This window comes from Macrobrachium rosenbergii, chromosome 2 (genome assembly GCF_040412425.1).
Source record: "Macrobrachium rosenbergii isolate ZJJX-2024 chromosome 2, ASM4041242v1, whole genome shotgun sequence".
In the NCBI taxonomy this organism is placed as follows: Eukaryota; Metazoa; Arthropoda; class Malacostraca; order Decapoda; family Palaemonidae; genus Macrobrachium; species Macrobrachium rosenbergii.
Window position 1 is genome coordinate 16,305,249 of NC_089742.1, and position 12,208 is coordinate 16,317,456.

The 12,208-nt window shown below is 38.2% G+C and overlaps 1 protein-coding gene across 2 annotated transcripts in view; it reads right to left on the reverse strand.

Moving 5' to 3' along the window:
- Positions 1-8,541: 8,541 nt before the first annotated feature.
- The window catches only part of LOC136843880 (uncharacterized), a 46,983-nt gene continuing 43,316 nt past the window's right edge, over positions 8,542-12,208 (reverse strand). For both annotated transcript variants that reach the window (XM_067112763.1, XM_067112754.1), the window contains exon 4: positions 8,542-9,800. In XM_067112763.1, coding sequence (XP_066968864.1) covers positions 9,634-9,800 — 167 coding nt within the window. In that variant the 3' untranslated portion in view covers positions 8,542-9,633. The remainder of the gene's footprint in view (positions 9,801-12,208) is intronic.

Genomic DNA, 12,208 nt, shown 5'->3' on the forward strand with positions numbered 1-12,208 from the left:
AGTTCTGTCAGAACTGATGACATACATTGTTGAAAACAACCTTTGTTCAGATGATCCAGTCACATTTCGGCTGGCAGATATTTGCCACCTCTACCAACAACGTCTGGAACAATTAGGTGTAGAGTCACCAAGTGTAAATTCCACGAGACTCAAAGACAAACTTCTGGCAGAAATTCCAGAACTTGAGGCTCATAAATCTGGCAGAGATGTATTACTTGCATTTCAAAAGGATGTGGGAAAAGCACTTGCTCAATCATCTGATCTTTCAGAGGCAGTTATCATTGCTAAAGCAGCAAATATTCTCAGAAAGTCTATACTTGATCATCAGTCACGGTTTGATGGCACATTTTCTGAGGCTTGTGTACGAAATTCTGTGCCTCCTCTCCTGCTCCAGTTTGTAGGGATGGTTGAGCATGGGGCTGACATCAAGTCACAGTTACGATTTGGAGCATCAAAGTCAGACCAGGCCATTGCACAGCTCATGCAGTTCAACTGCTACTCCCGATACAAAGAGGGAGCAACAACTCATAGACACTCCAAAGACAGAGAAACACCATTCCCAGTCTACATGGGACTCTCAGTCTATGCCAAAACCAGGAAGAGAAACCTGGTTGAAATGCTACATCAGTATGGCCTCAGTATCTCTTATGACAGAGTACTGGAGGTCTCTGCACAGTTAGGAGATGCCACAGTTAGCAAATATGTGGAGGAGGGTGTGGTCTGTCCCCCAGTACTGCGAAAAGGGTTGTTCACCACTGCAGTGATGGACAACATCGACCACAACCCATCTGCAACTACTGCCACTACCTCCTTCCATGGAACTAGCATTCCATATTTCAGCACCCCACCAAGGAGAACACTGGACAGGAAAGACAGCAACTAAAGTTTGCACCTGAGAAAGTGAGGTCGGTGCCTGAATTGCCGGACACATTCACAAACATCTCACCAGCTTCCTTTCAAACAAAGAACCCTGTGCCACCAAACACTGCAATACCAAAGCCACCCACAGATATCTTGGGCCACAGCTTGCACTGGAGTATCAGTGGCTAGACAAGGTCATAGTCACTCCAGGAAATAGATGATGCAGTGAATCTGACGTGGTCAGCTCATCACGCTTCAATGAACAGAACTGACTTTTCAGGCAAGAAGCTGCTCCTGTAGAACAGTCAAAGCAGAAACTTCTGAAGGAGGATTGCCAGCTTTCTCAAAGCTATTTATATCCTGTCAGAGCTGTGAATGTGATCTGCAGGAATTCTTCCAGCACGAGAATCAAACACTCCCAGCTTCCCTTAGTGAGGGTGGTAGGCTGTACATGTCAGAAGTCTCAGCTGACCTCGGTCCTGAGAGTCATGTTACACTAGAAGACAAAGAACCAAAGACTGATGTCCTCATTGTAGATGGATCAGCTTTGGTCCATGCCTTGCCACCAAAGAAAGGAAAGACCTTTGAGGGCTATGCACTTTGCGACTTCTTGCCTGTGATACAATCCTATAGCAGCAAGTACACATCATCACATCTTGTATTTGATGTATACAATACATCCAGCCTCAAAGCTGAGACCAGGCTCCAATGTGTGGTCAAGGAGGAAGGCGCAAGGTGACAGACAAGAACACAATTCCATCCAACTGGCGCAATTTCCTAAGACACGATGCCAACAAGACAGAGTTGTTCCAGTTCCTGGCAGACAAAGTTGCCCAGATGTCTGCCACAAATGTTTGTCATTGCCACGAAAGGGTCTGCTGTCCTCAGCACTCATGAGGCTAGTCTTCAGGGACTGGAAAAGTGCTCTCATGAGGAAGCTGACACCCGCATCTTTCTCCATGCCAAATATGCCACAGAACATGGAGCCAAGACCATCACGGTTAAAGCAAAATGACACAGATGTTCTTGTCGTTGCAGTCAGTGCTTTCTCCACTCTCCACAATCTAGGGCTAGAGAAGCTATGGGTGGCATTTGGCCAAGGCCAGAGCCTGCGCTGGATTGCTGTGCATGACCTGTGCAACTCTCTGGGCCAGGAGAAGGTGAATGGCATGCTCTTCTTCCATGCGTTCACAGGCTGTGATACAGTGTCAGCCTTCCGGAGCAAGGGCAAGAAGACCGCCTGGCAGACATGGAACATCTTTCCAGAGGCCTCCACTGTGTTCTCCAAACTGAGTCACTACCCTCTCAGAGTGGAAGAGAGTGACCTGAAGGTCCTGGAGAGGTTTGTCATACTTATGTATGAAAGATCCAGCACTGCTGGCACTGTGGATGAGGCTAGACTTGATATGTTTGCCAGAAAACAAAGGGCATATGAGGCCATTCCACCAACCAGGGAGCTCTCCTCCAACACACCAAGCGTGCTGCAAATTCAGGCTGGTTGTGTGTGGGGGCAGGCCACCCAGTGTCAGCCACAGCCAGAGAACCCTGCTGAGTGGGGATGGCAAAAGTCTGGTGAAGCATGGCAAGTCCTCTGGACAACCAACTCGCCTCTAGCCAAGAGTTGCCAACAGCTTACCAAAATGTGGATGCAAAGCAGGCTGTCGGGAAAGGTGCAAGTGCTACAAGCTGGGTCTTCCTGCACAGCTCTGTGCACTTGCAAATGTGAAGTCTAGATAAATATTGCCTCTCTTCAGTAGATAATCTAGCTTGAGCATCCAACGTGTCATGCTATGCCTACCTTCTTATCCTCGAATTTTTCAAAGGTGTAGGTTGAGAGACCTATACATAGATTGGCTGCGTTTAGTCCGTATTTCTCTTCTTTTCTTTTTTATGGTTACAGTCTTAGACACAATGTTGTATGTGACCATACCATTACTATTTCAGTTGAAAATAGCATATTAGTTAAACTGTCTGATCACATGAATATACCATTAAATAAAAACAGTTGGTCTCTATGTTCTAGCGCTGTGATAGAAAAAAACTTTTATGGTAACCATTTTGTACGCCATCTTGGTTTACAATTCATTTAGTGAGGGTTTTCAATAAAATGTGTGGTATGGAACATTTTATAACCTAAAAGTCGAGGTTTAAAAAAAAAAATGGCATATTCCATCCAATAGATGCTCCCAAACCAGTGAATTCAACATAGATGGCGGCCATTTTGAAAAATAGCCGCCATCTTGGATTTTCAGGTGGCCAGCGCCCTTTTCTAAGAGAGCGTAGTCTTAGGAATGTTTGTGCCAAATTTCATGCTTGTTTCACTATCTGAACGATTTTTACAGCAATCTGCTGCACTAATCGTAGAAAATAAGACTTGAATTTTAATATTATGAGTGGTATATGTTTTGAGCGTCTCTGCCTTCATGGATAAAACTTTACTCCAGAACTGTAATGAAAAAAGGCAAGACTTTGGGATTTGATATTTGAACGATTTTTTTTTCTCTCTAAGCCATAAACTGTGATTTTAACACCATACCATTTTCAATGAACAAGTAGACACATACAAACATTAACACACACATAGAAACAGACACACACAGACGTATATATATACATATATATAATATGATTCTGTGACAAGATACATATACACATATGTATATATATATATATATATATATATATATATATATATATATATATATATATATATATATATATAGACTAAATACACACACAAAACAAAGCCACTACAACACCTTCTAAAAACATAACAAACATCTCACACGTCTCGAACTCTATACCCGCGCAATAACTTCTCGCTGCTGGGGAGAAAGGGCGTTGGGTCTGGTATATACATGAAACATACGTACCGGGGTCTCGATGTCAGGCAGGGCAGCCGATATACCCCAAAGCCAAATCAAAAGTCCTTCAAAGAAGGCATCGTGCTTACCCCATACAAAATGGGAATGAAAGCACGTTAAAAGAAAAAGAAGAAAAGATATATATATATATATATATATATATATATATATATATATATATATATATATATATATATATATATATATATATATATATATATATATATATATATATATATATATATATATATATATATATATATATATATATATATATATATATATATATTTAAAGAGCTAAAATACGCTATTCGCCTTTCTGCTTTGCTCGGCCGATAGATAGGCCTCTGTCTATTTTGAACCTGGGAGAGGTAGTGAATTCTGGTTCGTGTTAGTTTGAACCAGAAGTCGGGGGTTATAAGAGATGCTCAAAGATGTAATCTTTTTGCCATGGGCAGTAAACTGGCTTTGCACCGTTTTCTTTGGTACAGGAGAGTGACCTGGAAGAACATCAGCCGTTTTCTTTGATATAGGAGTGTGACTGGGTCAGGACATTGCCCCCCACCCCCTACCCCTGTCCAGAAGCAATAAAAGGTCAGGGCGAGGAAAGCTCCCTCTCACACACAGTAGCTAGTTTAAGCCGAGAGGTCACGAGTGCAGACCTGGCCCCCGCCCTTCGTTCGCTCACCGCCACGTGGAAGTTAACTGCCCTTTGCTCCGTACCCCGACCCACGTGGCCATCAAAGACTGCAAGTGGGGATTGCAAGTCCCAAACGCGAGCGGATGCCCAACTGCGGCCTTTTTCATCATCCCAAGGGCGCCCTTTTCCGCCCCAATCTACGACTTGAAGCAGTACGTTGGCGAGGGAGGCCCTTTTGTCGACGCACACGTGGACCTTGGTAGAAGACGCCGCTGGACGCCGCCGTCAGCCTCACGCCCCTACAATGTGGTAAAGTACCAAGAACGAGTTGCTAGTCACGTTACTTCGCCCTTGTGCATTTATTAAACCTCTGGGCCTATAACTTGGTATTCCCTGATGCTTCTTGGTTAATCCCGGCCCACGTGTTCACTGCCTCCTTCCTCTGAGTCACAAGTAACGCCTCAGGGAAGTCATTGGCGCCCCGAGTAATTCATTCCCCGAATTCCAGCATTAGATTTGTAACCTGGGTCCTAATATCGTTTCAGAAGGACGATCGTAGCAGAATTCTCCTTGGTCCGTGTTCCTGGCATTCCTAAGCTCCCCTTCGGGGGACTTCTGCAGCAACAATTTAACGTCTTTCAGCTCATTTCCCCTTTGATCTTGTGTGTTATGAAAATATACCTATTTTTGTATCCACGTGTTTCACGCACTTCCCTTTGAGAAAGAGCCCTCCGCTCCTTGTATCACTCCTATTAGTTTGTGTTTTATATGTCCTGGTTATCTTGCAAGGCCATTTTAGAGTAAAGTAATAAATGTGGAGTCATAAGAACCACCTGCACCAGGAAACATATAAATATATATATATATATATATATATATATATATATATATATATATATATATATATATATATATATATATATATATATATATATATATATATATATATATATATATATATATATATATATATATATATATATATAGTTACGTGGGGCATTAGGCTAATGAATTTAATAATTAGTTAATGGGATTTATATTGCCTTGCTTTACCTAAGACCCACGTAATTCTGCCGATTAAGGCTAAAAGTAACTCTAAAGAACTGTTATTGAATATATCAGGTCAACAGTTAACACTCGTTAACAAAGGATAGAGGTTTATTCATAACCATATGAATGAATTCAGCAAACCTACTGGAACACTAGTTTCAACAAAACAGTAAAATAAAATAAAATGGATTATTTACAGGAGCTAACAGCAGCTCAGAATATTACTCCTACTTAAGACAAACCTCAATGCTACATAGAATGAACGCAACAGATTTATGTGCCTCTCAGACGCTTTATCAGGCATTTACTCCAAGAAAGAGGATTTTTGTCCAGGCCCAAGGCGTACACAGATTCTGGAAAAAAGACGTATCCAGATAACAATCTTGCATTACAGAAACTCTCACTTGTCATTACTTATCACAAGGGGATGATTTCTAACATTAAGAATAACACTTTTAACACCATGGAGGATAAGTTATGTGACTTCACTAGACAACAATAATTGTACTTGATAGATGACTTCATAAATGGGATATGTTTTACAAGGTTTTCTTAGCCAGTGACTGTTTAAGAGAGGAAAATTTGAACAAGGGAAAATGAGAGTTTCAGTCGAAAGGAGAGAGAACTGGGAGTAATTGTCATCTCAGACTTACCGCTAGGTTCACTAATGTAGTGATCAGTTGCATAAGGTTCCTTGGTCCCCTGGAATAACAATTTTCACCTCGTTTCGAACAAAGGCGGGAAAACAGAGGATGCTTGGAAGACACCCCAGACACGTCCTGGGCTCTGTGTCAGCTGAGTGGAGAGTCTCGACGCTGGGCAGTTCCTCGTGGTTTGCTTGAAAACTCTTCCTGCCCAGGGCTAGACTTGAAATGAGAATAGTCTCGCCAGCACACAGAGTAGAGAAAAGTGGGTTTTAAGAACAGTATAACTGAGGCCTTGCCTGGCAAAACTGTATTCCTCTACGACCCTCTAAGCTAAAGTCTCGTCCATTGGCGAATTTAATATGAAAAAAACTGCTTCCCGCTCTCTTCTTCGCATTCTAACAGCCTACATTGCCTGCCCTCTTACATTAACAAAGGTAAATTTTTCATTGTTTGATTTAAAAGCAAGGAAGAGAGGTCGAAAAGGGAATATTTATAATAATACACACACACACATATATATATATATATATATATATATATATATATATATATATATATATATATATATATATATATATATATATATATATATATATATATATATATATATATATATATATGTGTGTGTGTGTGTGTGTGTGTGTGTGTGTGTGTGTGTGTGTGTATCTTGTCACAAATTTATATTATTTCCCTAAATTTCTGTATTTTAAAGGTCTACTCCAGTATTTAAGTGCATATTTAGAAAATTTTCAAGACAATACGATATCAGCTCGACAGGAAACTATCAAATGAGAATATTATATTAACTAATTATATTTTTTACAAATGAGTAACAAATGAATTTCATTCCTTAATATCTACAGAACTTTGTTTTTCTGTTTTGATTAGTTACTCTGGCAGCGATCGTGGAAGAATTTTTTTCTTACTTATTCTGTTACTTTAGTTATTCTTTCGCATAGGAGTTTCCTTGTCCATGCTCATGGAAATGAAGACCGGGAGCTTCAGGACGTTTTTGTTTCAGATCCTAAGACAATTACTTCAAGGTTGAATAAAGAAGGAGTAGACATCACATTTTCAAAATATAAAAGGCATTATTTCACTTGCAATCATCATCTCTGATGCCATTTCATTCTAGAGGGTTTTGGTTGTCTTTATTTAGTCAAAAGACTTTAACCTATTTAGATCTTGCAATGTTGACATCAACCTCCCTTCAAATTACCCATTCCAGTGATATAAGCTGCATCTCTCCATTAGCCTAAGTTACTATAAGTTCCTTGCGCTAATTATGCGTTCTCTCTGCATTTGCTTTATGAAGTTGTAAGCACTTCTTTTTCATTAAATAATATTCCATAGTTTATTAAATTGCAGCATACCAAAACTTTTTGTTTTACTCACTTTAACCTCTTTTATGCATGATAACATTTTTTGTATACCGACTTGATATAAAAGATTAACTTTTTTATTCTTTGTTTCTTAACTCACTAATCTTGTAATCCTACCACTGAATGCCTGTTATTCCATTCTTTTACTCTCATACATAAACAAACATCACCTGCTGACTCTTCATTGTTTTAACTTTAGTGTCAACTTACTTGTCCATCTTACATTTACAGCAATATTCATCCATTCATTACCATATAAGCTTCTTTCTCTGTTACTTTTCGCTGTAGCAACTCCACTTGTTACTATAAATTCTTTGTACATATTTTCTACAGTATAAGCCTTTTTCCAGTCTCATTCCGACATTATTTTGTTAAGAGTTACATTAATCTGGGTTAATGTTGCGTTGTGGCTTTTTTGGTAGCATTTTCTTATCCTTAGTCCTTCATGTTTTGCATTTTTGAAATTTTAGTTGAATTCCAATTCTTAGAATGCTCTTTATTAGATTTTTCCATGAAATATATCTTCCAAAGTTCCTCATTTGTATATATACAATGTCAAATTTCCCCTTCTTTCATATTAAAAGCACTTTTGAACTAGAGGATGACCCTTTAGTTCAGTGAGAGAATTTTATACACAAGAGAATAATGCTCATTTATTTGGATGTATCTTCATTGTCTTTCTTATTGGGCTTCATAAAAGACTGTTTCTTCCGCTGCAAACGTATCAGTTTTACATCTTTCTTTCCAACATAAGCTACCCACATAATTTGGGGGTTTTTATAGATACTATATTGGCCGACAATTCCATCAGCGTTTTTCTTTTAATTCCTTTTAAGCCGTAACGAATAGCGGGTACAGAAATGTGTAGTGAAAGATTTATCCTTTCTATTTCAATAAAATGGCTCTACCCTGGCATGCCACTTTTGGAAGATGAGTTTAGAAGTGCCTAGTCGTTTTAATTCAATGAAAGCTGTCAGATTGCCATATTTTGTTTCACAAAAAGGTGGTATCTCAGCAAATTATGTACTCAGAATATTTTTTATTGTGGTGTTAATGTTAAAGGAAGAATAAAATTCGTGATTTATTTCCGACGTTTATCAAGAAAATATATAATGAACATATATAATTGCGTATTGCTGTGGGTAGTGAACACGTTTTAAACCTTTTTGAAATATTTCAGCAGTTAATGTTAATTCCATAAAGAACTTTAAGTTTTTAAATAAAATTTATAATTTCGTGTTCTGAATTAAACCTTATTTATCCTGTAACTGAATAATGATATATATTGTAAGTGAAAATAAAAGAAGTATCCGCAAGCATTACTGATTTGCCTTTAAAGCTGTGGATAAAAGATGTATGAGAGTCTATGAAACGTGATTGTTACCGTCAAATAATGGATGAGAATCAAACATGAATAAAAGGAAACAGGACCCTTTGATATGAACCACCTTTTGACGGAACTCTCCTTTGAACTTTAATGGATCATGCAGCACTACAAGTCTGCACTGCTTTTTTCTGTCATGACACAAAATCTGCAGTATTCGCTAACCAAAAATCATTGCGAATACCTGTGCCATATTTGCGGCATTTTGATATATGTTAATAATGTTGATATTTTGGATCATTTAATTAAATAACTCAATAGTTAGACTTTTAAAAGGAAGACTTCGAGGCTTTTCCTTGTACTCCACGCCCTTTGCTAAAGTGGGAAAACTGGTGTTAGGAAAAAAATTCGTAATATTCACTAGTTATTTTCTCTTTCTGCTAAGGAGGCTCAAACCTCTAAAATAATAATCAGGATACAGCCGGAGAAGAGTCTTTAGATCAGACCAACAAAGTTTCGTATTTTCAGATCTAAGACCTCATAAAGGTTCACATTTATTTGTAGCTATGACCTTACGTACATTCGCAAGTATGGATGCTTAATTATTTGAATGGTGAATCATTGTGGTTGATCTTGAACATAAAACTCCGGAATTTATGATTAAGTAGTACTCAGTTCCCATATTTTAACGCTGACAGTTCACATGTACTAACAAGTATTGGGAGATTTCTTACGAAATGATGTTTCCCTGTCTTAATCAGTACACAGAAAGAATCTCTATATTCATTCTTCTCGCAAAAAACGGACCCTCGAAAGAGTGGAGTATCATTCTCAGGACATAAGGACCTCACATCAGCAGACTGTCTTACGATAGTCTGCTTTTATTCTGCAAAAGGCTAGCTGGACCTTTGCAGCTGACAGTCGACGGTGTTTCCGGAACTGATATAAGTATCTTGTGTGGCCCTAAAGGCACGTCGTCGAGATCAGAGCATGGGTTGATGCATATGATGACGACAAGTGTTATTTCGATAACTGAAATAAAGAATGAATGTTTTTTATTAATTTTTAAAAAATATTGACATATATTACATATTATATATCAAATGGTGTGTATCAGCATGCTGGTACACCCTCCAAAATATTTTAACAATACATCATTCACATTCCAAAATTACTTATTCCAATAGAAATTGGGAAACTTCTTCGAAGATCTTGGAACCATATTATTGTTAAACAAATAACACCTTCTCTGGAACTTGTATACTAACCTTAATCTCATTATAAAAATGTCAATTTTAAACAGAGCTTTGCCATATGTAATATGGGTATTTCCAGATACCTACAAATAATGCCTCATGCTATTGCTGCCACCTGTTAAAATCCTTTCCGCATTACCAGTCTCCCATGCAGCTCTCCGATGTCTGATACCTCTCTTTATTTGACTAAAACTTACAACACCAACAATATCAACAGAGGTTTTACATGTTGCATCTTTTGCTAATTTGTCAGCAACTTCATTTAAATATTTACCTATATGAGAACGTATCCAGTAAAATTTAACATAAAAACCACTTCGTTCTATTTCATAAATCAAAGCTTTACATTGGTATACCAAATCAGCATTAGAAGGATCTTTACAATTCAACGCAAGCAAAGCACTCTGGGAATCTACAAAAATACCTGCGGCAGTTTTCAGTCCTTCGTGAATTGCGTGTAACTCGGCTGTTGTTGTAGAGCTATTATCATGCATTCGTTTGGAAATCATCTCATCAACAAATGTATTATCACCAAATTCTCGTATGACAACTCCACATACAGCCTTTACTCCATTAACAGACCCATCACAATATATACGAAAAATTTACATCTTAGTGAATTACATAATAGTAGTAAGAACACCTGTTTTAACTCATTGGGATGACACTCACTCTTTTTGTAATCCAATTTCTTTATACTTATCTCTACCTTTGTACATAGCCATGGCTTGAAAGGCCTTACTTTTGGCAACTGAACACAGTACTTCACATCATATCTTAACATAACGTTATACAATTTCCGTGAATAAGCTGTTAGCTCGAATTGGGGCATTAAACCTTCCTGATAACTTAGCAATTATCATTCCCATACTTCTTTCCCCTCTTCCTATCATTCGAACAACAGCAGTAGAGAATTTCTTTAATACGGTCAACTACGCCAGGAGAATTTAGTTCCATTTTCATTAATTCTCTCCTGGTGCTCATTGTACATCCCAGTATGATTTGCATGGCTTGGTTTTGGATAATCTCTAATTTCTTCAGTTCCTTCCACGAATAACTTACCAATGCAGGCGCTGCATAATCGATAACTGAGCGCACTGTACTAATATAAACCATCCTTAAAACCGGAACGCCTGCTCCATTACCTCTGTTTGCAAGCACTTGTAATGGTTTAAGTCTCGCCAGACAAAGAATTCTAACGTAGTTTATCTCGAACAGGGTCTTTTTAAAACTTATATACATTCCGAAATACTTATAACAGTCGACTTTCTCTAATACCTTCCCATTAAATAAAAAAGAACTATCTGTCCGACTACAAGTCTGTATTTTGCTCTTATAACCATTTATAACCAAACCGATATGCAGACAAGTTTTGCAGCTCCACCATTGTTAATGACATAGTAGTATAAGAACCACATTGTATAAGAATATAATCAGCATAAATTACGATATCAGTACCTTTCGGAAATGTGTTTCTTGCAGTTTTGTCCATCAATACATTAAACAAAGTAGGGCTTAATACTCCACCTTGTGGTGTACCCAACTCTAATAACATTTCCTTAGATTCATGACCCTGGAACCACACTTTGGCTTTCCTTCCAGTTAAATAGCTCTGTATCCACTTTAACAATAATCCTTTCACTCCTTTATTAGCCAGCTCTTCTAGGATTGCCTCACCATTTGCTGTATCAAAGGCAGCCTTAAGGTCTACAAAAGCCCTACATCTGGCCCTGCTATTGCTTAGTACTTTAATAACACAATTCCGTTGTACTCTTATTTTTTCTAAGACCAAAAATTATCTAATAGCTGTTCTCCAATAACATAAAGTAACCTATTTAAAGCAAGTCTTTCCATTAATTTGCAAAAGCACGATGTCAGAGATATAGGCCGATACTCTCCATTACTTTCAGGAACAGGAATCATTAAAGCTATGTTCCATTTTATAGGTAACCTGCCATTTGCATATGACTATTTAATCAAATCCAATAGCTGACTATCATCCATTGCAATCAAACAATTATATCATATGTTACTCCATCCATACCTGGGGCAGTAGACTTTCCTCGCTTGATAGCACACAATAATTCATTTCTAGTAAAGAGTAGACAAGTCTCGTCTCTTATTCCTGCTTGCTTTCCACCGAACGCTGCCCTTTAGGTGACTTGTTCTTCAAACATGCATGGG